This window comes from Rhineura floridana, chromosome 4 (assembly GCF_030035675.1).
Source record: "Rhineura floridana isolate rRhiFlo1 chromosome 4, rRhiFlo1.hap2, whole genome shotgun sequence".
Classification (NCBI taxonomy): Eukaryota; Metazoa; Chordata; class Lepidosauria; order Squamata; family Rhineuridae; genus Rhineura; species Rhineura floridana.
The window spans coordinates 189,419,576-189,444,851 of NC_084483.1; the positions used below are offsets into that span (position 1 = coordinate 189,419,576).

Genomic DNA, 25,276 nt, shown 5'->3' on the forward strand with positions numbered 1-25,276 from the left:
AGTGGTAGAGCATCTGCTTCGCATGCAGAAGGTCCTGCTTCAGTCCCTGACATCTCCAGGTAGAGCTGGAACATATCTTGTCTGAAACTCTGGAGAGCTGCTGCCGGTCACTGCAGACAGTACCAAACCAGACGGACCAATCATCTGATTCAGTATAAGGTGACCTCTTATTGGGGAAGGCCCCTAGTCCAGTGGCAGAGCTTCTGCCTTGCCAGGCAGGGCTGGGAGAGACTCCCTGACTGAAATCCTAGAGAGCCGCTACCAGTCAGTGTAGGCAATACTGAGCTAGATGGACCAATGGCCTGACTTGGGATAAGGCAGTTTCCTATTTTCCTATGTTTTGGAGCGATTCACTGCTGCCAGAAATAGTCTCTCTCTTTTAGAATTTTTTTGTAAAAAGAGCATGTTTGCTGTTTTGTTATGATATTTGCCAGTTGACTTGTTGTCATTTTGCGTAGACTGACTTTTATATTAACAATTTTGAAGAAGACGCTAAGGAACATGTGAAAAAGAAAAATCAGACTAAATGCTGACTTCCGTTTTATATTGTATTTATTTTTACTTACTTTTGTTGTAATTCTTGGGATTTCTCTCGTGTATGTTTATGATTTGCAGCCTTCTTTACAAAATTAATAATAAAATAAAATAAAATGCCCCCCCAAAACCACACAATTTAAGGAAGACATGTCAATCCACCGAGACAAGAAGATCTGAAAGATGTCTCTGAAGCAGAAATAAATTTTGTATTGTGTACATTTTAAAATGGTGACATTTTAATAGATTTTTGTAGGCATTCTGAGAACTTTCTAGTTGAACAAAAGTAGAACAGAAGTACACAAGTAGAAAGAATAAATCAAATTTGTGTTAATAAACTCAACAGCTAATTCTCTGGGATTTATACAATCCCAGCTTTTCCGGAACCAAAGAGGCAGTAAGCATCCCAGCTCTGTAAAGAGCAAATCTTTCAGTGGGATTCAGGCAGCTTCCTTTATTCATCCCAAGTGCAGCTTCTGCCATTCAAAAGTTAGTTTTAGTTCACCCTGTTAATTTTCCAATAAACTGCTAGTTTTAGAATATGAAATGAGTATAAATCCTATATGAGCCTGCCCATATATTACGATCTTTTCTGGGGCCTTGCTGTGGGTCTCCCCACCCTCCCCTTCTGCCAAGAGGTGAGGTGGATGGCTACCAGGAACAGAGCCTTTTCTGTTGTGGCACCACTTCATCAGGCACCTACATAGTTGATCTACAAGCACCAGTTAAAAACTCACTTCTGCTTGCCAAGCTTTTGGGGGCGTTTAGTTGGTGACTAGTTTAGTTGGTGACAGAATGCGGCGGCACAGTTGCTTAAGGACAGCCGCCGCCGTGATCATATCACCCCAGTGCTAGAAGATCTGCACTGGTTACCAGTTGTTTACCGAGCCCAATTCAAGGTGTTGGTGTTAACCTTTAAAGCCCTACACGGTTTCAGTCCAGTTTATCTAATGGAACGCCTCCAGCATTACCAAATAGGCCGCCTGACGAGATCAGCCTCACAAGACCTTCTCTCGGTCCACCAGTTAGAACAGCTAGGCTGGTGCGGACCAGAGAGAGGGCATTCTCGATTGTGGCTCCCACCCTCTGGAACTCTCTCCCTTTCGATCTCAGACATGCTCCCTCCCTGGTAGGTTTCCGCCAAAGATTGAAAACTTGGCTGTTTCAGCGGGCATATAGGATTCCTGGGTAATTTTAGTTTTATAGCGTACAGATGTGGGTGGGTTTGATAATTAAAGACTGATGTTATAATTGTATTTATATGTGTATTTAATTTTATGTACGCCGCCTAGAGTGGCCGTTCATTCGGCCAGATAGGCGGCCTAAAAATAAAATTTTATTATTATTATTATTATTGTTTTGTTTTTAGCTGCTGCAACTGCCTGTTGTTTTTATATTATTTGTGTAATTAGATTGTTTTACTGCTCGTTGCGAGCTGTTTTTCTGCACGAGAGAGGAAGGAGAGGGTAGGCCCCACTGCTCCTTCCCAGTCCCTTAACTGTTTTTAAAGTGAAGGCGACATTCATTATTTCTGCGTTGGCCCTTGGTGTTTGCTGGACATGTTTTCTCAGACAGAGACTAAACTACTGCAAGGAATGTGTGAGGTGTCATTTGCTAACTTTCCATACTTTTGCTTCTCCTGGTCACGGGAAGGAGCAATGTGCTTTTCTGGATGCTGAATCCTCTCTCCCATGGAAATCTGAGTAAGACACTTCGATGTAATCTGGGCAATGACAGTAATGAGATAACATGAGATAGAACCTGAAGCAAGTAATTCTTGGCAGAAAAACTTATTTAGTTGACAGTGTTGTTGTCCTTTTTCCTCCTGCCTTCAAGTCCTCAGCTACCCGGTTGTTGTACTGTACTACTGGAGTGCTTCTGAGAAGACTGGAAGGAGACATGAATTTGCAGAAATTCACCCATGTTATAATTGACGAGGTTCATGAGAGGACAGAAGAAAGGTGACATTGCCTATTACTTTCAGTTCTGTTACTTATTTGTTCCAGTTTCTCTCCTGCCCTTCTTGCTAAGAAGTCGCGGTAGTCAGTATGGAATAGTTGGACAGAGTTTTGGACTGGGACCTGGGAGACTAGAGTTCCAATCCCGGATCAGCCATGAAGCTCACTGGGTGATCTTGGGCCCGTTGTTGTCTCTCAGCCTAACTACCTCACAGGGGTGTTGTGAGGATAAAATGAAGAGGGAGAAGGCCATGTACGCCACCTTGAGATCCTTGGAGGAGAGGTAGAATATAAATGTAATAAGTAAAAAATAAAATACTTGGTTTACCCCCTTTATCCTCGCAACAACACTGAGAGGTAACAATTGGTCTAAGGTTTAATCGATGAGCTTTGTGGCTGAGTGGAGACTTGAACCCAGGTCTCCCCAGTCCTAAACCAACCCGGCCTTCCCCATCCTGGTGCCCACCGCATGTTGGTCTACAACTCCAATTGTCCCTAGACAGGATGGCCAATGTATTGGCAGACATATTGTCTGAAAAGCAGTATATACATTGAATGTATAGATAAATAAAATGAAGGAAAAAACCTGGGGAAGTAAGGCAATCTGGGGAAAAAGAACGGCCTTCCCCACACCACCTAACACACTGGAGAGGAGGACTCGCTGCACCACTGGTCAGCAAGAATAGACTGGAAGGGCTGCAGAGCAAGCCAGACCCACAGCGTGCTTAACCCACGCATGGGGTCAGTCTGGTGAGAGGAAGGACTTCTCACTCTGCAGAGAAGGCAGAAGTTTATAAGGATCCTGCCTGTCTCTCCCAAAGGAAGGATCATCCCTGTCAACAGTGTCCTCCACTCCAGTCTGGCAATAAATAATTATGGGAGTCGTAATCCTAAACATCTAGAGGGCATCAGGATGGAGGAAGGGTGCTCTTAGTTACAACACAACGCTGGCTGTCTTACTTTGCTTATTTTTGAATGAATAGTCACATTATTATTTAATCCTAAATTAGATAAGGTAGGTCTATAGTATTCTCTCCATATTGGCAGGGCTGAGGCTAAAAATGAGTGCATGACCAAGACTATATTTGAACTGACAGCTTTGTAGCTCCACTCCTCCAGTCCCAGTACACTGGGTTCTATGATTCACAAAATAGTGCATGCAGTACTAATGAAAGGTTGAAACAATAGCCTGCTAAAGCTCCAGGCTTGGCTTACTAAGATTTCACCCAGAGACGAGGCTATCCCTTCAGAATATCCAAGGCACTGGGAGAAACTCCAGTAAATGCTGTGCTCCAGTCCTTCACCCATACTCTCCTTCTACCTGCTGTAACAGACTCCTCTCCGTACAGCAGACGGAACAAGTGAGTGAAGGAAGGAGTGAAACAGCAGGATGGAACACATAGTGACTACGCCCTCATCGGGCATATCAGGGTTTTTTTATAGGGAAAAGCACAGTCTCTTGGTGAGGTTCTAGTAGCCATACTAGAGGCTGATTTAATTATCTGGTGACTGATTTTGTGTTGCATGTGTGGCAATAGTTTGTACTTGCTTTTGAGAACATTTCCACATGCTCCAAAATTTGCCTTTCAGCTGCAAGGACTAGAATCTTAATGTGACTGCTATCCCTGTCAATTTCTGCAGATGAAACTTACGTGCCAAACAGAATTGCATTTTGTCCCGCCCCCTGAATTGCATTTTTTGTTATGTTTTAGCTATAGATATGTGTATTATTTTGTTTGTTATAATGAAAAAAAATGTAAATAATGGTCTTGGATAAGATTACTTGATGGACGTCATTTAGTGGTGACGTCATGGAGGGATTGGGAATTGCAAAAGAACACTAAAGAATTCCAAATATCTTCTCTGTATTTTCTCCAGTGACTTCTTGCTGCTGGTTTTGAAGGTTATAATGTCTCAGAGGCCAGACCTGCGCATTATACTGATGAGTGCTACCTTGAATGCAGAACTCTTTTCTCAGTACTTTTACTCCTGCCCTGTTGTTAACATACCAGGTGAAAAGCAGTCTCGTTTTTATTATTCATTTCTTCACAGCAAGGGTGAGGAAGCTGTGGCCCTCCAGATGTTGTTGGACTCCAAATCCATTAGCCCCATGGTCAGGAATCCAACATCTGGAGGGCTATACTTTCCTCACCCCTGCTTCACAGGTTGCATTTTTTTTGCCAGTGTTTTCTCTATAACAGTTCTTGATTGATTGATGATATTTCTTAGCAACATAGTAGTTACTAACAATGTCTGAGTTGAGGAAAGGCAAGTATATGAGTTTTAAAAATAAAATTACAGCACTGCTGGATCAGGTCGCCCTCCATTTCGTTATTGTTTCCAACAGTAGCCAACCACCGGGAAGCTCATAAGAAAAGTACTAACGCAATCCAATACACACTTACCTGTGAGTAAGCCCTGTTGAACCCAATGGAGCTTACTTCTGAGTAGACATGTACTGGATTGCAGCCTTAGGCAGTAAGTGTCCCTCCTGTTTGTTCCCAACATCATTTGTTCAGATGCAGCTTATAGAGTGAAACTTTTTTTGCAAAACATAGGAGTCGGCAAGATTTTCTGAAAGCTAGGTAGGAGGAGAAGCTTGTTCCCTGATATTTGCAGCCATCAACTGGTTGCCCATATGGTGCCAGGCTAAGTTCAAGGCTCTTGTGTTGATGTACAAAACTCTGAACAACTTGAGTCCAGAGTATCTTAACCCCTTATATCCCAGTTTGATCACTGAGATCATCCAGAGGAGTGCTGTTAGGTATTCTCTGTGCTACAGAGGTCTGACTGGCCTCCAGTAGAAGTCAGGTATTTAGTATTGCCAGTCCCATGCTGTTGAACGCTCTTCCAGCAGAGATTCGGCAGTCATCCTCGCTTTTGACTTTCAGGCATCTCTTACAAAATTGATAGTAACATTATCTTCTGGGGAAAAAATGTGTTCCATTTAATGAGCCGTCTTGGCTAAATCACTCCAAAGATTTTAATAAACGTAACATAAAAACTAAATTAAAGTAGCCTAATGTACAATATAATATTCATATATAATAATATCAATATTGACATCACATGCTCTGTCCCACATTCCCTAGGAGTTCTGTTCCATTGAAATATGGCTTGAAAAAATTCTTCTCGGGGGACAGGGCCAATCAGATCAAAATGGGCTAATACTTAATATTTGTATAGCACTTTCAGTTGTTAGAATCAATGCATGATGTAGTACCACAGATCTGGGATGGTTTTATTGTATGTTTTTGTATTGTTATTTGAATGTGACTTGCCCTGAGATGAAGGGCGGGATAAAAATAAATGGTTGTAACCCATTACAAGGTTGTATTAATATTCCCCATATTGCAACCCACTTCCACACAAATAGCTTGCCCCCCCTCTCTCTGTCACACACACACACAAACACAAACACACACACTCATTCACACTCACACTGTCTCTCTCTCTCTCACACACATACACACACGAAGTACAATCCTCCTTTAAGTTATTCTGTGCAAGCTTCATTGAAATTTCTGGGTGCTGAACAGTGGACTATGTCCCATGGGTCATATCTATGTGTTCCGCATACTATTGTCCTTAAGAGTGCCTCTGATCTGCCACCTGCAACAGCTGCCTCGCTCTTCCTCATGGTATGAGTGACTCTCCCCCAGCCCCCTTACAAAACATTCTTAAAACACATTGGACTTCTTTAGCTAGAAGAAGTGGAAGTACTGTTTGCATAGAAAAACAAAAGACTGCAGCAATGAAATAAAGATTTCATTCCTCTTACTCTGTTTTTGATAAGTTGTTTGCCTCTTCCTTTATTACTGTGTTTCTCCTCTTTCTCTTAGGTAGGGTGTTCCCTGTCAATCAGTTTTTTCTGGAAGATGCTATTGCTGTGACTCGGTAAGCCAGAAATCTCTGAAAGTAACTATGGACATTTTGCATGCCTTTTATATACATTTGGACTGTTGCTGTATATTCAGATTTAAAATATTGTTTCTTTGGGTTCTACTTTGTTTGATGCCTCAGCAGACTAATGCACTTATAGTATTTATATTCAGTATTACTGTTCTTTTCAAAGTAGGGCTTACTATCAGGGTTGTGCCGAGAATTATGGAAAGAGGGCTAAAATTTAACTCATTTTTTCATACCTGTCAACTTATCACTACTGACTGTGTTCATGCATTAATGCTAAGCCGTAAATCGTGGTTCATGACAGATGCTATTGGAGGTCACAGATTCATAGGGTTGCCATCGACTTAAAGGCACATAACAACATTGTGCAAGAACTTTGTGCTGGTACACGAAGCCCAAACTTTCCCTTTTAATGTACAGTAAGTGGGTAAACAAACCACAAAGTGTTTAGTTTAGTGTGTTGTCTGAACCCAGGATCATGGTTTGTTTTGCTCCAGCAACCCATCGCTGCTAATGATAAACCCTCCCCCATCCCTGTTGGTGCCTACAATACCAGATTTTTTTAATTAAGTGCCAGACTTTGTTACTTGAGCAGTAAAATGGCAAGATATGTAGAATATATACAGCCTCACCTAAAAGGAACATAGGACGCTGCCTTTTACAAAGTCAGATCATTGGTCCCTTTAACTCAGTGTTGCCTACACCAGTGGTTCCCAAACTTCCCCCCCCCCATGGACCACATGAAAATTGCTGAGGACCACTTAATACACTTCCTGCCTACTTAAGCAATTGCTGTGTGTTTTGCTAAATGCAGTATGATTTTTAACTGTATTTTTACAGACATGCCACGGACCACCTGAATGAAGCTGACAGAGCAGTGGTGGTCTGTGGACCACAGTTTGGGAACCCCTGGTCTATACCGACTGGCAGTGGGTCTCCATGGTTTCAGGCAGGAGTCTCTCCCAGTCCTCCCTGCAGATGCCAGAGATTAAACCTGGGACCTTTTGCATGCAAAGCATGTGTACTACCACTGAGTTACACCCCCTCCTCAAGTGCTTTGTAGCCATAAAGTGTGTCAGAAATGACACAGCCCAGTCCATAAGGTCTCAGAACCTGCTCAGAGGAACTAGCCATTTAACAAAGGAAGGACTGCATATTGCTGTTGTTGTTATGTGTCTTCAAGTCAATTTCAGCTTATAGTGACCCTATGAATCAGTGACCTCCAACAGCATCTGTTATAAACCACCCTGTTCAGATCTTGTAAGTTCAGGTCTGTGGCTTCCTTTATGGAATCAATCCATCTCTTGTTTGGCCTTCCTCTTTTTCTACTCCCTGCTGTTTTCCCCAGCATTATTGTCTTTTCTAGTGAATCATGTCTTCTTATTATGTGTCCAAAGTATGATAACCTTAGTTTCATCATTTTAGCTTCTGGTGATAGTTCTGAATTTGTTCTATCACCCAATTATTTGTCATTTTTGCAGTCCATGGTATGTGCAAAGCTCTCCTCCAACATCACATTTCAAATGAGTTGATTTTTCTCTTACCCACTTTTTTCCACTGTCCAGCTTTCACATCCATACATAGAGATCGGGAATACCATGGTCTGAATGATCCTGACTTTAGTGTTCAGTTCAGGGTCACCCAAGGCAGAATGGTCAAAGCTGAGACACCAGACTAAGATGCATCCAGACTCAGAGGAAGGCAGTGGTAAACCACCTCTGAATACCTCTTACCTTGAATACGCTATGAGCAGATTGCTTTTAGCCATGCATTATTTCTCTGCTTGTATTCAGGTATGTTTTGGAACATGGCAGTCCATATCAGCGTCGAGGAAAGCAAGATTCAGGCAAGAAAGCAAGGCACTTGAGGACTGCTGCAGAGGAAGTAGAGGAGGATCTAAAGCGTGCTGGTCTGGTACAGAATACAGTGATCGTCAAGGATTCAGTCCCAGACCAGCAACTAACATTCCAGCAGTTACTAATCCGCTATAAAGGTAATATTCTTAAATGTGCATTGGAGTTATTTATAAGAGTTTCTTTTAGGTAAGCATACTCTACATACGACCAGAAAAGCATTTGAAAACATTCCTGTTTACCCAGGCGTATGATGTCTGAAAGAGACTGTTCCTGGCAACCCAGAGATCACTGTATTGAATAATGCTTTCATCTGCAACTCTTTTTAGAATGCTTTTTTTAAAAACTGTCATGTTGATGTGTTTGCCACCCTGGGATCCTTTGTGAGGGCGGGTAGGGTTGAAGCCACTGCCCATTTCCCTCTCTTGTGTCTAATCTTCCCCCCTCCTCTCCCTCCCAAGTGTTGGAAAAGATGAGTCACCAGAGATATAACTGAAGGTAACAGAGCAATCCAGCACTAGTACAACTTCACGCCCCTCCAGCCCTTGCTACCTTTGAAGGGTGGGGTGGGGAACCTTTAGAGTTCTGAACTGGCAGTGCTGATAGCTTTTCATGCAGTGAATGCCATGGGTAGCTTGCTCTTTTTTTGCATCATGATACTGATTTGGAGAGGAATGGGAAGAGAATATCTTGAAGTGATAAGATCTGTTCACGCTGTCTGGAAAAGAAGATACTACAGTGGCCCTCCATGTTCCATCAAAGGGTTGATTCATTTATAAATGACCATAGTTTATGCTTGTTTACGAAACATACAACCTTAATGGGGCTTTTCCCTTTTGTTTTTATGTTCATTTTTTTCAGGGGTTAGCAAATCAGTATTGAAAACAATGGAAAACATGGACTTAGACAAAGTTAATCTTGAATTAATTGAGGCCTTACTGGAGTGGATTGTCAGTGGCAAACATTCGTATCCACCAGGTAACATGATGAGGAACTGTGACCTCTTTTGCAAGCTTATTCAACTCAGTTGTGCCAAGATGAGTGTTTCCTGTAATATTTAAGTTCTACTCTGCTCTTTTTCTTTTTAAAGAAAACTACCTTTTTAACATATGGTTTCAACGCACAATAGGACTTTCTTCCGAGACTCTTAGGACTCGGGTGCAGGAGAATAAAAATTCTTCCATTACTGAAAGTGGATGTCATGTTCTTAATGTAGCATGAGAAGCAGCAGAGGGAACTCTAAGAAATGAGAAAGGGCCATGAATAATGGGTGCTACACGTGGGAGCATGGGAGTGGGGATTGCTTTCAGAAGCAGAAATGAAGAATATGTCTTGAGCTGTAGAAGACATTTCTATTAATTCCATCATCTTTTTACATACTCATGTCTAGGGGCAGTTCTGATATTTTTGCCAGGCCTGGAAGAAATTAAAACCCTGTATAAGCAGTTACAGTCCAATGCACTCTTCAATAACAGGCACAGCAAACGGTAAATCAAGAATATACCTCTTTTAATCCAAAAGTTTTTAAAATAAAAAAGTAAATTGAGTAAAACGGACATTTTAATCCACTTGTACGTTAATTTAGGGTACTTATTCAAGAGTTTGTGATGATAACTTTTCTTCCTTCCAGCATCTTTTCTCTTTCTTTTCTTCCCCTAACCACCCCCTGCTCCAGTACATAGTCATTCTCAGCTAGTGCATGGAGGGTCATATATTGTGCTTCCAAGCAGAACTTGAAAGATAATACTCTTCCAACTGGGTGCTGCAGAGACACTGGTCTTAGACCCATTGATTTCTGGTAGATTTATACCCGTTTATATCTTGGCACTTCGGTTTCATCCTGTTGTTTATCAGGTTGTTGCGAGTTAAGAAAACATTGAGTTAATTCAGATGCAACGCCAAGCTATGGTTTGGTGCTACATGGACAAGTCCTATGCTCACAGACTCCCTCCTCTGTTCATCTTCTCTGGTTTCCCTCCTGTTTCTGATTTAGCAGCAAATCAGTTCAAATTGTGGCTTGCATCCACAACAGCTCACTATGGTGTGTTGCTGAATCAGAAGTGAGAGGGGAAATCTGAGCACACGGGGAAGAACACATGAGGAAGCTCATAAACACAGGACTCCATGAAGGAGTGCCAAATAATGATTTGGCATTCTGAAGTCTGAATCAACCCATTGATAAATCGCACAATGTGCTTCACATGCTCTCCTCTTCCTTCCCACCCTGGAACTGTTGGCACAGTTGAATTGCTAAAATACTGATGTGTACCAAAATGCATGTATACTACAAATAATCCCTGGTACTCTACATTTCATACAGCTTGGGTAACTGATGGTAACTTTTGACCATCAAGCAAGCACTGTGACAGCAAATAAATGTAGCAGTTATATTTCTAAGCTGGCATGCTGTTCTGTAAATCAGAATGCACAGCAAGCTATGCTGTTTCTCTATATTAAATACTAGCAGCTTGGTACCCTGGGTTGCTCAGAAATTCTAAGAAAGCAAAAAATCAGTGCAGTTTTGAAAGGTCCAGTCTGCCATCCTGATTCAAAATGTTACCCAGTTTTATTCAAAAATAAATGAAAACCTGCTCCTTGATATCAAGACCCATCATGAAAAATTGGAGTGGCTTCTGCCTTTTAAGGAAAAGACTGACCCCCAGCCGAGAGCATGTTTATAATGACAGAACTGGAGGTGTTGCTTCCAGAAGATTGCACGCATATTGATATTGTGAGGCACATGCTACAAGTAGGTCCTGCTAATGTGTGGGGTGATTGAGCCTACTTTAATGTTTGACATGACCCTTTTTAGCATGAAAGATCATAGATGCACTTCACAATGGAAACCTATGAATGATATCGAACAACATGCAAGCAGATTTACACTCTGACAATAGCCCCCCCCCCGCCTCTGCAGTACCCCCAAATTTGTCCCAAATGTTTCCATCTTTTGTGGGGGGGGGCTGCAGGGGAGCAGAGAGGAAAAGAAGTCTTGTTTCACCCATGGAAGTTTGTTCTGCTTGTAGATATACAGTGGAGGTCTCCCTTAGTTCCCCAACTCTGGTTACTGTGTGAAAAAAGTGATTTGGAGCTGCAGAAAAAAATACTCTAATTAAAAAAACCCTAAACTTGTCTTTTGATCTTTTTCTCATAGCTGTGTTGTTTATCCACTCCATTCCTCGCTTTCATGTGAGGAACAGCAGTCTGTGTTCCTTAAACCTCCTGTAGGGGTCACCAAGATCATCATATCTACAAACATTGCAGAAACCTCCATTACCATCGATGATGTGGTCTATGTGATTGATTCAGGGAAGATGAAAGAAAAGAGGTACCTGGATGATAATCAACAGCTGTGTATACTGTAGAGTGTATGTTAGAATAAAGTTAACCATTGCATATATAGGGGCTATACAAACAACACTCACTTTCCAGAAGGACCCCAAATGCTTTTTGGGGCAGAATTATGGGGACAAACATCTAAGCACGCACTGGAAGTTCTTCAAAATTAATTTATGAGACAGTTGTTGGGGCTACCACCAGGGACCCCATCTGCCCACCTCAGATCTGAGCTCGGGCTACCGTCAATAACTGCAAGAATAGACCTTTCTTATTTTAGATATTGGCGTAGACTAAATAGGATGGAGGACTCCTCTTTTACTAAACTCTGCTGGTTTGAGCAATTAAGATCTGGAGGTTGGGCAAGGCAGTGCCAGGACAAGCTCAAGGGTTACAATCTTTCCATGGGAAACCTTTTAAACTTTAGTCCTCTCGCTCTCAGGAACTGGATTTTCAACCATAATGCCGCTCAAGATAGAGCAGCCATTGCTGTTCCACGCTTTTCTCCCTGGTATCCTCAATTTAAGCGCAATCATGCAAGAGCTCATTATTTTGAGGTTCTCACCTTTCCCCAACTCAGAAAGGCATTTACAGAACTCTGGTTCCAGCAGATGCCCTCTGCATATCTCGATGGGAGATACCTTAGAATTCCAGTCACAGAACGGAACTGTATTTATGGGTATAATCAGATCGAAGATATAATCCATTACTTGTCCTCTGTATGTGGATCCTAGAGAAAAATTTCTGGCAGATATTATTTGGATATTCTGTGATCAAACGCCCCAAGAAATGGCAGTGGAACTCTTAGCTGACAAATATTTATATATCACATATTCGGTAGCCCAGTTTGCGCTGGCAGCTAAAAAGTTGAGGGCTCTCCATATTAAGAATTATGCGGTATTATAAAATTTTATTTTTAAGGCCCAAGTGCTTAGCCTTTTAACCGATGTTTATTTTAATAAGAGCTTTGACTAAGACGGGTATTTTAAGCAATATTTTGTATACATTGTTAAGGCCTTTGGCTATATACAATAAAGTTTGACTGACACTTTCCATAAGGTCTATGCACAATGAGATTTCTAGAAATCTCTTTTCGTGCTGCATGTCTCAAGCTGGGAGACATTACATTTATGCAAACATATCCTTGTCAGCATTTATCAAATTGAGACTGCAAGCTGTCAGGTAGTAAATAAGGATAATGAAGATTTTTTAATGGCACTAAGATGGGTCTTTAGGAATCTAAGAAGTATAAAAATTAGGATGCTGGGTACTTCTGTGTGACTATTTTAACATTTTTACAGCGCTATATACACTGTGTGTGTATCAGGGTGGGAAACCTTCAGCTTCTGGGCCAACTTTGGCCTGCAAGACCATTTTCCCCAAACCATGGCCACCTGCTCCACACCTGACATCATATGTGACATCAGATGTGGGGCAGGTAGAGACATGGCTGGATTGGCTGTGTAACCAAGTTCCTTGTGAGGAATTTGATTGCGCAGCTGATCCCTGCAGAAAGCAGGCGTAAAATAGGTGCCACTGATCAGCAGGATGCCTATTACAGTCAAGTCAGGGCCGGTATTGTATGTTTGCACCTTCTTGCCCCAGTTAACAATGTAGCTGCTACATTCTGCTCTAGCTGTAAGTTTCCAAACCATCTTCAAAGGCTGACCCATGTACAACGTCTTGCAGTAGTCTAACTAGGAAGTACTCGGCGTCCTGATTTTTATACCTCCCTAGATTCCCAAGCACCTATGTTAACAATCTGAACACTGTCCCGTATTTTCCTTCTTGCAGGTATGATCCAAGTAAAGGCATGGAAAGCTTGGAGAGCACGTTTGTGTCCAAAGGCAACGCCTTGCAAAGAAAAGGCCGAGCAGGCCGAGTAGCCTCTGGGGTTTGTTTTCATCTTTTCAGTAGTCATCATTACAATCACCACCTTTTAAAGCAGCAGTTACCTGAAATACAAAGAGTGCCTTTGGAACAGCTCTGTCTCAGGTAAATTGTTCTCCCGCTAGCAGCCACAGCATCCCCGATACACAACCTTTACAGATGTTTCAAATCGGTGCATCTTATAGATTGCAATTTGCCCTGACTTCCATTCTAATGTTTCCCCCCCTCCTACTTTCATGTCTATCCTTCCTTCCACCGAATGATGTCCCGCAGTCCTTTTTCTGCCTGTGAATAACCGCATGTGTTAGCTTTTAAATGTGCCCAGGCTCTGTACTTTGCTGGTCCACTTTAAGGGGGAGAATGACAGGTAGAGCCTGGGAATTACTATACAGAGCTTTCTCCCCTGTTTTTATTCTTTATTGCCTGTAACTCAAGACTTAACACAGGTAAGTAAGAACAACAACATTGATAGGAACTGTCAATCAAATCGATTTGTGTCAGTTACTTCATTGACCCAAGGAGAAGAGAGAAAAGAAACTTGTTTGGCCCATCTAGTCTGAAGCTAGATGGAAAAGAGGACTCTACCCTTTCCCGGGCGAGTGCTGTGCAGTAAATGGTCACCAGAGATGTTGGGGTTGACAAGGTGGGAGTGGTACTGTCTCTTTCCTGCTGTTTCTTTCAGGTCTCTCTCACTAACCCTTGTTATCTGCTGCGCCACAGTCTCCTGTTTGGCTTCCTCCCAGCAAAGAAGAACAACATAAGCTGCTTTATACCAAGTCAGATCATTGTTACATCTAGCTCAGTATTGGCTACACTGACTGGCAGCGGCTCTTCACGGTTTCAGACGGGAGTCTTTCCCACTCCTGCCTGGAGATGCCAGGGATTGAACCTTTGACCTTCTGCATGCAAAGCAGATGCTGTACCACTGAGCTTCCTTGAGGAGCCTTTTTTGAAGGAGGACCAGGAATGCCCCTCTCTACACCCCCCCCAGCTTCTCTGATTAAGGTGCTGCCAGCTGTCTCCCTGTTTGCTTGATTAGGGCAGGAGCAGCTCCCTCATCAGTTTTAAACAGCCCTTCTTCCCTCTCCCTGACTCATGTATAAATAAGTTAATTGTCTGACTTCCCCTGAGTGGCTCACTACAAGGGGCAGCAGACTCCAGAGCATAGCTGTGAAGGCTCCAGTTGCAGATCAAGACCCAGGGTTCCCCTTTTGGGAGGCCCCATAGCTCCGTGACAGAGCAATATGCTTTATTATTATTATTATTTGATTTATATCCCACCCTTCCTCTCAGCAGGAGCCCAGGGCGGCAAACAGAAGCCCAAAAACACTTAAAACATAAAAACAGACCTTAAAATACATTAAAACAAAACATCTTTAAAAACATTTTTAAAAAAAGCTTTAAAAACATCTTTAAAGAAGGGGTTGAAAACATTGTTAAAAAAACATATTAACAAGCTTTGCATTCGTAAGGTCCCAAGTTCAGTCCCTGGTACTTCTAGCGAAACTGATTAGGTAGTAGGGGATGGGAAAGACCCCTCTTTCTCTGAGACCCTGAAGAGCTGCTGCCAGTCAGAACACACAGGCTAGATGGGCAAATAATCTGGCCTGATCTAAGGCAGCTTCTTTTGTTCCCCAGGAAAAATCCAGGTGCCTGGCTGAAGAGCTGACATGCAATCATTCCCAAGGTCTGCTCAGTGATTAGTGAGCCCATTCATATCAGAAATTGCTTATGAATGCCACTTTCATTGTTACTGTACATGATCTAAATCAAAGCATCCATATTTCACTGATGTATTCAGTCAAGAATTTGATCCCTCCTTTAAAAAAAAAAAAGTAAAGATACTGAAATTCTGGAATGAAACCACAAGCTGATCAAATGTGCCCCTCCCTATATCTGTGGATCCCCATGTTCCTTCATAGGCCTTCCCTGGTGCCCTACCCTGCTGAAATTAGAGTTCTGTTGTCGCTAGTAGAATGGTCAGTGAAATGTGTGTAGTGCCCATGACAGTGTCTCCAGTTTGCAAGTGTGTCCGCACCAAAAAGTTTGGTGACCGTATTCGATACTGACTTTGTGTGCTCTTCAGATTCTGTGATTGCCCGTCCAGAAGGGAAGACATGAACAGAAAGTTCTTAATGGAGGGCTGCCAGTTCAGCCAAATCAGACTCAATGATTGTTTTTTCCTCTTTCTCCCAGAATTAAGATTTTGGAAATGTTCTCCACTCATAGCCTTCATTCAGTTTTATCGCGATTGATTGAGCCACCAACAGCCGAATCTCTATGTGCATCAAAGCTGCGGCTGCAGGATGTAGGAGCCTTAACTTCAGATGAAAAGCTCACACCCTTGGGGTATCATTTGGCTTCCTTGCCTGTTGATGTCAGGATTGGGAAGCTAATGCTTTTTGGCACCATTTTTCGCTGTCTGGATCCTGCACTGACAATAGCAGCAAGTAGGGCCAACAAGTCACCTTTTGTAAGTGCTGCTATTTCAATCTATGCGTAGGAATGATTCCTAAACTCTTAAAATGTGAGCCCACTTAAAAGAGAACCTATTAAATGAACAGAGTTGTTATGATTGTTGAAAGTAGTTTTAGAGAGGTTTCACTTTCCATGATGTACATCCTTTTTGTGAGGGATAAAGTGGGATAGCTCCATGCATCTTGTAGAATCTTGTACCAGATTCTCACATACTTACTGCAGAATGCATTGTATAAATCAGAACTCTGATAGACCATATTTTAATTTTAAATATGGCATCTGCATAATGGCGTGTTTTTTTATTTTAAAAGGTTTCTCCGTGGGACAAAAGAGAGGAGGCATTCCAGAAAAAGCTGGAATTTGCAATAGGAAACAGTGACTATCTGGCCCTTCTTCAAGCATATAAGGTGAGGAATAAAAACCCACCCTGTGGTTCATTTGAAAGTTATTTTAGTCATAGGCCCTCTCAACTATAAGAGATCAAATGGCAGGCTAATATTTTACATTTCCACTATTTAGGGATGGCGTCTGTCTTCAAAAGAGAGCTTTCAAGCAAGTTACAGATTTTGTAGAGAAAACTTCTTATCAGAAAGTGTTCTTCAGGTATGTAAACTTTCTTGAGTTTAAAAAGTGTCTTGACCCTCTTATCAGATACTTTTTGTTCCACATTCTACTTTCTGTTGTGCAACTTCTCTCCAACAGTATGAAAAACCTTTTATAGGCTTAAACTTTTCTATTTATCAGAAAACTGTGTACCTGCAAGACATATTTGCTTGCATTTAGGGTTTTCTCTCATTCCATTCCTTTTTGTTACTGGCAGATTAACTGCAAGATGTGGTACCCAGGTTTGGGAGTGAGATCACTGTGTTTAGCCTTAGCAGAGGCAGGCAATGTAAGAGGGAGAAACTGAACACAGGATAAGATTGGGCTGTTGGTAGACATGCTGGGTTCCAAGACAACTGCAACTGTTTCAGAAAAGTTTAGGATAATAAAGTTTAGGATGACAGAATTTAGGGAAGTGGACCAGCTACTATATTATATAATATAAAATTCCCTAGCTGCATGAGACTGCATTTTAGCTGTTAACACTATGGTTGCCAGCCACTTAATTGGATTACCCTGGCTGAAAAGTGGAGAGAGAGGGTTGATCAGCTGTAGATATAAACATGTAGCAGAGAAGATAATCTTTATATTTGCAGGAGAAGCCATAGCTGAGTGGTAGAGCACATGTTTTTGGTCCAAGGTTCAATCCCTTGCATCTCCAGGTTAAAAAAGATCAGGTAGCACATGATGGGAAAGATCTCTGCCTCAGACCCTGGAGAGCCGATGCTAATCCAATACTGGGCCAGATAGTCAGACTTCTTATAAAGCAGTTTTCCTCTGCTTTTAACTATATATGTTAGTGAGTTTTCAGATTTCCTACTTCCAGGGGAATCCTTTACATATTGCTGCCCTGGACTCTTTCTGGGAGGAACGCCGGGACATAAATTTAATAAATAAATAAATACTAAATAAATATTGACTAGTCTGAGAAACCCCTGCACATTGTAGAGGATTCTAGTTTGTGTTCTAGGGCACATTCTCAGTTCAGGTAACACATTGGCCAGGCCTCTTGAGCCTCACTGAAAAAGAAGCTTGATTCCCCACTACTCAGCTCACGGTAAGCTTTTGCTGTTCAGCCAGATTGCCCGGAACACAATTTGAAGATCACTAACCTATACTGTATATGTCTACCACACTAGTTATGGTGAGGAACTACAATGCTAAGAGCCCATCAACCATTTAATATCTCTCTATACTGTGTTTTTGTAAGATGTTACGCCATCATGTTACGCCAGCAGTGTGATGTGCTGGTGCAGTGGCAAAGCATCTAACAAAAAGAGATGCCAACATAATTGGCGATGATGAGAGGAGTGGTGGGAGGGGGCAGCAGAAGGAGGAGCGGTGGGAGTAGGAGGCAAGCAAGCAGCAGCAACAGCAAGGTAAGTGGTGGAGGTGGGGCTATGGTGAGTGCCTGGGGGATGATTAAGGGAGCTGCCTGCAGGTGGGGTGAGCATTGGTGACCCATGGAGGGGCAGGAGGATCATTGGCAACCCGTGGGAGGGGCGGAGGGAGCTTTGGTGACTATCGGGGGCAGGGGGAGCGTTGGTGACCCATGGGATGGTGTTGGCAAGCAAAGCGAGCAGGGTGGCAACCCCTAGTTTCTACATACTTATGTTTCCATGGATCTGGCCCCAACATAAGTCTTCTGTAGCTTACCACTGGTGTATGAAAATAATGGGGCCAAAAGGAGGATACCACTTGATGCAGTTCAGCAATCTTAAAGCTGTTCATTATTCAAAGGTGTCCTTTCTCTCCCCTTCCCAAATACTTCATAGGAAATGGCCAGTTTAAAAAGGCAGTTCACGGAACTGTTATCTGACATTGGATTTGTGAAAGAAGGACTCAGAGCCAGGGATATCGAGAGGAGGTGGTCTCAAGGAGGAGATGGTGTCCTAGAAGCTACAGGAGAAGAGGTAACTGGAGGGGCGATGGAGAAGGAGTTTCTCATTAATGGCCATGTAGACAATGGAGGAAGAGATTGCTTTCTTCCTGCATTAACAACTCAACTTGGCCTCTTCGCTGTCCACTGAAAAAGGTGAGCCTCTTAGTGCACAGGAAGGAAATCCAGGGAGACGGAGATGTGTGAAAGGGGGGAAGCATGTTGATGGGATGTGTATATGGCCTTGGCCCTGACCACTTTTTGGATTTGGCCCCACCCATGGCTGGCATGTGGTCCCTGAAACGTTACTCACAAGGGAATGCAGCCCTTGGGCTAAAAAAGATTATCTCCCCCCATGACTGATATCCTGCCTTTCTAGAATTTCAAGGCATCCAACAATAAAACACAATAACAGAGAAAACAAAAATGACATAAAAACAACACAGGAAAATGCCAGTTTGTGAGAAAAGACTCACTGAAATAGTGACTAATCCCATGGAAGTGAAGATGCATATTCTCATCTGTCCATTTAAATCATGGTGAAATTGGAATTGTAAAATATTTGCTCTTATTTGGGGTGTTTTTTGTTGTTTCTGAAAGAACACAGTAACAGTAGGGAAGATATACTGCTAGAGTAACACCAGGAGCCACAAGTACAAAGGGCGTCACTCAGTGGCAGAGCACATGCTTTCAAAATGCTGATCAAAATGCTCAGGGAGACCTTGAGATGAGATATGAAATTGAGGAAGCATCCAAACTAGGAAATGTGGTAGTAATGGGTGACTTCAACTACCCGGACATAGACTGGCTGCATATGTGTTCCAGTCATGACAAAGAAGCAAGGTTTCTAGATATTCTAAATGACTATTCCCTAGACCAGTTGGTCATGGAACCGACCAGAGGGACGGCAACCCTGGACTTAATCCTCAGTGGGGACCGGGACCTGGTGCGAGATGTAAGTGTTGTTTAACCGATTGGGAGCAGTGACCACAGTGCTATTAAATTAAACATACATGTAACTGGCCAATTGCCAAGAAAATCCAACACGGTCACATTTGACTTCAAAAGAGGAAACTTCACAAAAATGAGGGGATTGGTAAAAAGAAAGCTGAAAAACAAAGTCCAGAGGGTCACATCACTCGAAAATGCTTGGAAGTTGTTTAAAAACACTATATTAGAAGCTCAACTGGAGTGCATACCGCAGATCAGAAAAGGTACCGCCAGGGCCAGGAAGATGCCAGCATGGTTAACGAGCAAAGTCAAGGAAGCTCTTAGAGGCAAAAAGTCTTCCTTCAGAAAATGGAAGTCTTGTCCAAATGAAGAAAATGAAAAAGAACACAAACTCTGGCAAAAGAAATGCAAGAAGACAATAAGGGATGCTAAAAAAGAATTTGAGGAGCACATTGCTAACAACATAAAAACCAACAACAAAAAATTCTATAAATACATTCAAAGCAGGAGACCATCTAGGGAGACAATTGGACCCTTGGATGATAAGGGAGTCAAAGGTGTACTAAAGAACGATAAGGAGATTGCAGAGAAGCTAAACGAATTCTTTGCATCTGTCTTCACAGTGGAAGATATAGGGCAGATCCCTGAACCTGAACTAACATTTGCAGGAAGGGATTCTGAGGAACTGAGACAAATAGTGGTAACGAGAGAGGAAGTTCTAAGCTTAATGGACAATATAAAAACTGACAAATCACCGGGCCCGGATGGCATCCACCCGAGAGTTCTCAAAGAACTCAAAGGTGAAATTGCTGATCTGCTAACTAAAATATGTAACTTGTCCCTTGGGTCCTCCTCCGTGCCTGAGGACTGGAAAGTGGCAAATGTAACGCCAATCTTCAAAAAGGGATCCAGAGGGGATCCCGGAAATTACAGGCCAGTTAGCTTAACTTCTGTCCCTGGAAAACTGGTAGAAAGTATTAATAAAGCTAGATTAACTAAGCACATAGAAGAACAAGCCTTGCTGAAGCAGAGCCAGCATGGCTTCTGCAAGGGAAAGTCTTGTCTCAGTAACCTATTAGAATTCTTTGAGAGTGTCAACAAGCATATAGATAGAGGTGATCCAGTGGACATAGTGTACTTAGACTTTCAAAAAGCGTTTGACAAGGTACCTCACCAAAGGCTTCTGAGGAAGCTTAGCAGTCATGGAATAAGAGGAGAGGTCCTCTTGTGGATAAGGAATTGGTTAAGAAGCAGAAAGCAGAGAGTAGGAATAAATGGACAGTTCTCCCAATGGAGGGCTGTAGAAAGTGGAGTCCCTCAAGGATCGGTATTGGGACCTGTACTTTTCAACTTGTTCATTAATGACGTAGAATTAGGAGTGAGCAGTGAAGTGGCCAAGTTTGCTGATGACACTAAATTGTTCAGGGTTGTTAAAACAAAAAGGGATTGCGATGAGCTCCAAAAAGACCTCTCCAAACTGAGTGAATGGGCAGAAAAATGGCAAATGCAATTCAATATAAACAATTGTAAAATTATGCATATTGAAGCAAAAAATCTTAATTTCACATATACGCTCATGGGGTCTGAACTGGCGGTGACCGACCAGGAGAGAGACCTCGGGGTTGTAGTGGACAGCACGATGAAAATGTCGACCCAGTGTGCGGCAGCTGTGAAAAAGGCAAATTCCATGCTAGCGATAATTAGGAAAGGTATTGAAAATAAAACAGCCGATATCATCATGCCGTTGTATAAATCTATGGTGCGGCCGCATTTGGAATACTGTGTACAGTTCTGGTCGCCTCATCTCAAAAAGGATATTATAGAGTTGGAAAAGGTTCAGAAGAGGGCAACCAGAATGATCAAGGGGATGGAGCGACTCCCTTACGAGGAAAGGTTGCAGCATTTGGCGCTTTTTAGTTTAGAGAAAAGGCGGGTCAGAGGAGACATGATAGAAGTGTATAAAATTATGCATGGCATTGAGAAAGTGGATAGAGAAAAGTTCTTCTCCCTCTCTCATAATACTAGAACTCGTGGACATTCAAAGAAGCTGAATGTTGGAAGATTCAGGACAGACAAAAGGAAGTACTTCTTTACTCAGCGCATAGTTAAACTATGGAATTTGCTCCCACAAGATGCAGTAATGGCCACCAGCTTGGACGGCTTTAAAAGAAGATTAGACAAATTCATGGAGGACAGGGCTATCAATGGCTACTAGCCATGATGGCTGTGCTCTGCCACCCTAGTCAGAGGCAGCATGCTTCTGAAAACCAGTTGCCGGAAGCCTCAGGAGGGGAGAGTGTTCTTGCACTCGGGTCCTGCTTTCGGGCTTCCCCCAGGCACCTGGTTGGCCACTGTGAGAACAGGATGCTGGACTAGATGGGCCACTGGCCTGATCCAGCAGGCTCTTCTTATGTTCTTCTGTTCTTATGTACAGAAAGTCCCAGATGCAATCGGTGCCATCTGCATCTGAAAGGATCTTTGGCAGAAGAGCTTGAGAGACCTCTGCTTGAGAGACACTGCCAGCCAGAGCCAATAGTACTGAGCTAGATGGACCAATGGGCTGACTCAAGATAAGGCTGCTTCATATAGTTCTGCTTAGGGAGGGGTGTATAGGGCCCAGAACTTTCACCTCTTAACTCTGGAGTTTTTTAAACAGACACAGCGTCGTATTTTTTGAACACATCTCTGTAACCACAAGGTCTGGAAACTGCTGCCATTTTCCTGCAAACGTCTACACAGGTGGCAATTGACATCCCCTAACTTGTAATATTTTGTTTGCATCGCAGGCAAATGCAAATGCAGAGAATGTCAAGCTGATATCAGCCATGTTATGTGCTGCTCTGTATCCCAATGTAGTTCAGGTAAGAGGATAGTTCTTTTTCTTTTCTTCTTTGTGTCCATGTTGCACTTAGGTCATCTTGCACAAACCATTCATTTTACGCTGCATGCTTAAAAGCTGAGCTACTTGACATTAGCATGTTCCTCCTTAAAGGGGGAGCATTCTTTCTGTCTTTCTTTCTCTGGAAACGCTCTGCCGACTCTTCCCAGTAGCGGTAGTCACATGGGAGCTCAAGAGTAATATGCAGCTCACAAGTGGTTCAAGAAACAAATGAAAGCTAATGAAGAAGCTGCCCTAAATGCACACCTATGAAGTAAGGGAGCAACAGTTTTCTCTCTGTTTCTCCCAGTCTTCTGTACCAAAGGACCCGAGGAGGAGAAGCAGAGTGTGTGGGTGGAGGGGGAGGGTATCAGTACCAGCAGCATGAGCTGTGGAGCTGCAAAGTAGAGACGCTCTGGTTTCAGGATGCTGAGAAGGGTGGGGGAGGAACACTCATCAGACTCGCCTTCGGGGATTGCCACAACCAGAGACAAGATGCTGAGAGGCTTGGGAGTTACTCCTGGGTGGTATGTTTGTTTTGAAGAACGCTTTTGAAACACTCTGTGGCTGAGTTTTGTTCTCATAGAGTCTGTCTAAACAAGGGGTCTAAAATGCTCTATCCAGGGAGACTCAGCTAGTGCCAGCATTGTTGGTTTTTAGTTCTCCCAAGCGTTTAAAGTATTTAAAAATATATCTATTTTATCTTTTTTTTATTTGCTCTCTCTAATTAATGATTTACATTCCATATTTGGCTGTTGTAACGCTTAATCTGTGTCAACTGCCCTAGGATATCTCCTGATGAGGGGCATTTATGTAGCATAATGAGAATCCATAAGCTTAATTGTGGCTTCCTGGTTTATTTTTCCCATTTGTGCCAGGGAAGGAATGAAATGGGGGGTGATTAGGCAGTGTGCACCACCACGCTGCTCATTCCCAAGCAACCACAATAAGCCAGCAACCCTGGCTTTTTGTGGCACATGGAAGTGGCCATCGCTGCTAGTCACTTCACACTCAGCAAGATTCCCAACTTTACCAGAGTTTGAACCAGGGCTTGAAGCAAGTTTGCAAAACCTGTGGTTGATATTGGCAGTATTTGCTGCCCTGGGGATAGGGGTGGCTGGTGGCGGAATGATCTTGCCATGCAGTAGCAGTCCGCACTTGTGGATCTTCTGGTTCCAGCCAGCTCAGGGATTGTAGAGCCTGGCCGAGGGGGGAAGGGGTGATAAAAGTAGCAACAGGGAGAAGCACAGCAGATGGCATTGGGACTGCTGGGGAGACAGGAGGATATTTAGATATTGTGTTTTCCCTAAGTGCACAAAACTCTTAAAATAATCTCTGTAAACTTTACCCCAATTTGGGATAAAGGCCAATTTCCTAGATGGGGATCTGAGACCAAGAGCAATTTGATTTCCAAAAGCCATCCAGTGAGCTCATGGCTGAGCTGAGCTTCGGACTAGGATTTCAAGCACATAGCTCAGGTTCACAACCACCAAGGTGCAGATGCCAAAGGCACCCAGGCTGCCACTTTTTAATACATGATGATTCAGATGCTCTGCTACTAGGTTTAGTCTTTTCAGTATCTCCAGTGCTTTAAGGAAAATCTATCCATGCGTTGCATTGGAAGAGGGAAGCAAAAGGCTTGTACCGCTCCTTCTGTGCAACCCTATAGAATGGGAATTATTTATGAGTACTTCTATGACTATTCACTGTTGTTACTGTTTTAGGTGAAAATGCCAGAAGGGAAGTATCAGAAAACCAGTACAGGAGCAGTTAAAATGAAACCAAAAGCTGGCGAGCTGAAGTTTGTTACAAAAAAGGAGGGCTCAGTTCACATTCATCCATCCTCTGTAAACTACCAGGTGATTTTCCCCACCTCCAGTCATTAATTCTGTAACTGTTCCACCCACCCACATACACATATACAAGTTCCTTCTTAGGAGAGAGGCCTGCAAACCACTTAGCAATCCATAGTGCAGTCCTGCATCCATAAGCCTAGCTGTAAGCTATTGAACATCTGCTTGTGCACGCTATACAGAAGCTGGGAAGCAGCCTAAATTTATTCAACAGAGTTCCCATGGGATTTAATATATGGCCAACTTGCCGCATTGAAATCAATGGACCTAAGTTCAACTAAATTAGTCTGCATCCAACCCATAGGAATTTTCTGTCCTTTCTCCTTCAGCTTAAGCACCCATGTGAAGCTTGTGTAGATGCTTCAAACTTCACCTGCTCCCACAAGACTGCTGCCCCAGCAAAATATGGGGGATCTGTTGTGCATTTTATAATTGACGCGAGATATGGAGTCTGACTACTACCTCACTATTGTTATTACTTAATGTTTCACTGAAATTCTTTGGGATTCAATGTTTCAGACAAGGCACTTTGATAGCCCCTACTTGGTATATCACGAGATGATAAAAACCAGCCGGGTGTTCATTCGAGACTGCAGCATGGTGTCTGTGTACCCACTGATCTTGTTTGGAGGAGGCCATGTCAATGTGCAGCTCCAGAAGGGCAAGTTTGTCATTTCCTTGGATGATGGGTGGATTCGCTTTGTGGCAGCCTCGCACCAGGTAAGGAAAGGAGCCAGTCATCATATTCATATCTCATGGCTTGCAGCAAGGCATGCAGGAAATGGGTTATGACCCTTAACCAAATTCCTTCTTGAACCATTCAGTCCACTGGGTTAAAACACTAATTCCAATTGGCTTATAGAGTTGTGTGGGCAGCATCTGGTCTATCATGTTCCTTTGCTTCCCAAAAGAGAAATGTCAGATTGTTCTTTATGTCTGCATGGCCTTGAGGTGGTCAGCTAGTTTAAGAACCAAACATCTTTCAGGAATATAGTCAGATGCCCTCATCTCTTGGGCATCACATTTGCAGTTTAAGACTAACACATTTCTTGTGGTATTGAGGCTTTGTAAGATGCACAGTGCTATAACCTTTGTGGGTATGTATGTAAACCCTAGATACAGAGAAGAAAAAAACATTTAACTTCAATTGTTGT

At 42.7% G+C, this 25,276-nt stretch overlaps 1 protein-coding gene across 4 annotated transcripts in view; it reads left to right on the plus strand.

Moving 5' to 3' along the window:
* Positions 1 to 25,276, plus strand: part of DHX57 (DExH-box helicase 57) — a 65,961-nt gene that overhangs the window by 35,342 nt on the left and 5,343 nt on the right. For all 4 annotated transcript variants that reach the window (XM_061625580.1, XM_061625578.1, XM_061625579.1 and 1 more), the window contains exons 9-23: positions 2,371 to 2,495; positions 4,371 to 4,504; positions 6,335 to 6,389; positions 8,195 to 8,394; positions 9,116 to 9,232; positions 9,645 to 9,741; positions 11,409 to 11,582; positions 13,385 to 13,585; positions 15,677 to 15,953; positions 16,270 to 16,365; positions 16,478 to 16,561; positions 18,337 to 18,474; positions 22,178 to 22,252; positions 23,994 to 24,128; positions 24,642 to 24,842. In XM_061625580.1, coding sequence (XP_061481564.1) covers positions 2,371 to 2,495; positions 4,371 to 4,504; positions 6,335 to 6,389; positions 8,195 to 8,394; positions 9,116 to 9,232; positions 9,645 to 9,741; positions 11,409 to 11,582; positions 13,385 to 13,585; positions 15,677 to 15,953; positions 16,270 to 16,365; positions 16,478 to 16,561; positions 18,337 to 18,474; positions 22,178 to 22,252; positions 23,994 to 24,128; positions 24,642 to 24,842 — 2,109 coding nt within the window. The remainder of the gene's footprint in view (positions 1 to 2,370; positions 2,496 to 4,370; positions 4,505 to 6,334; positions 6,390 to 8,194; positions 8,395 to 9,115; positions 9,233 to 9,644; positions 9,742 to 11,408; positions 11,583 to 13,384; positions 13,586 to 15,676; positions 15,954 to 16,269; positions 16,366 to 16,477; positions 16,562 to 18,336; positions 18,475 to 22,177; positions 22,253 to 23,993; positions 24,129 to 24,641; positions 24,843 to 25,276) is intronic.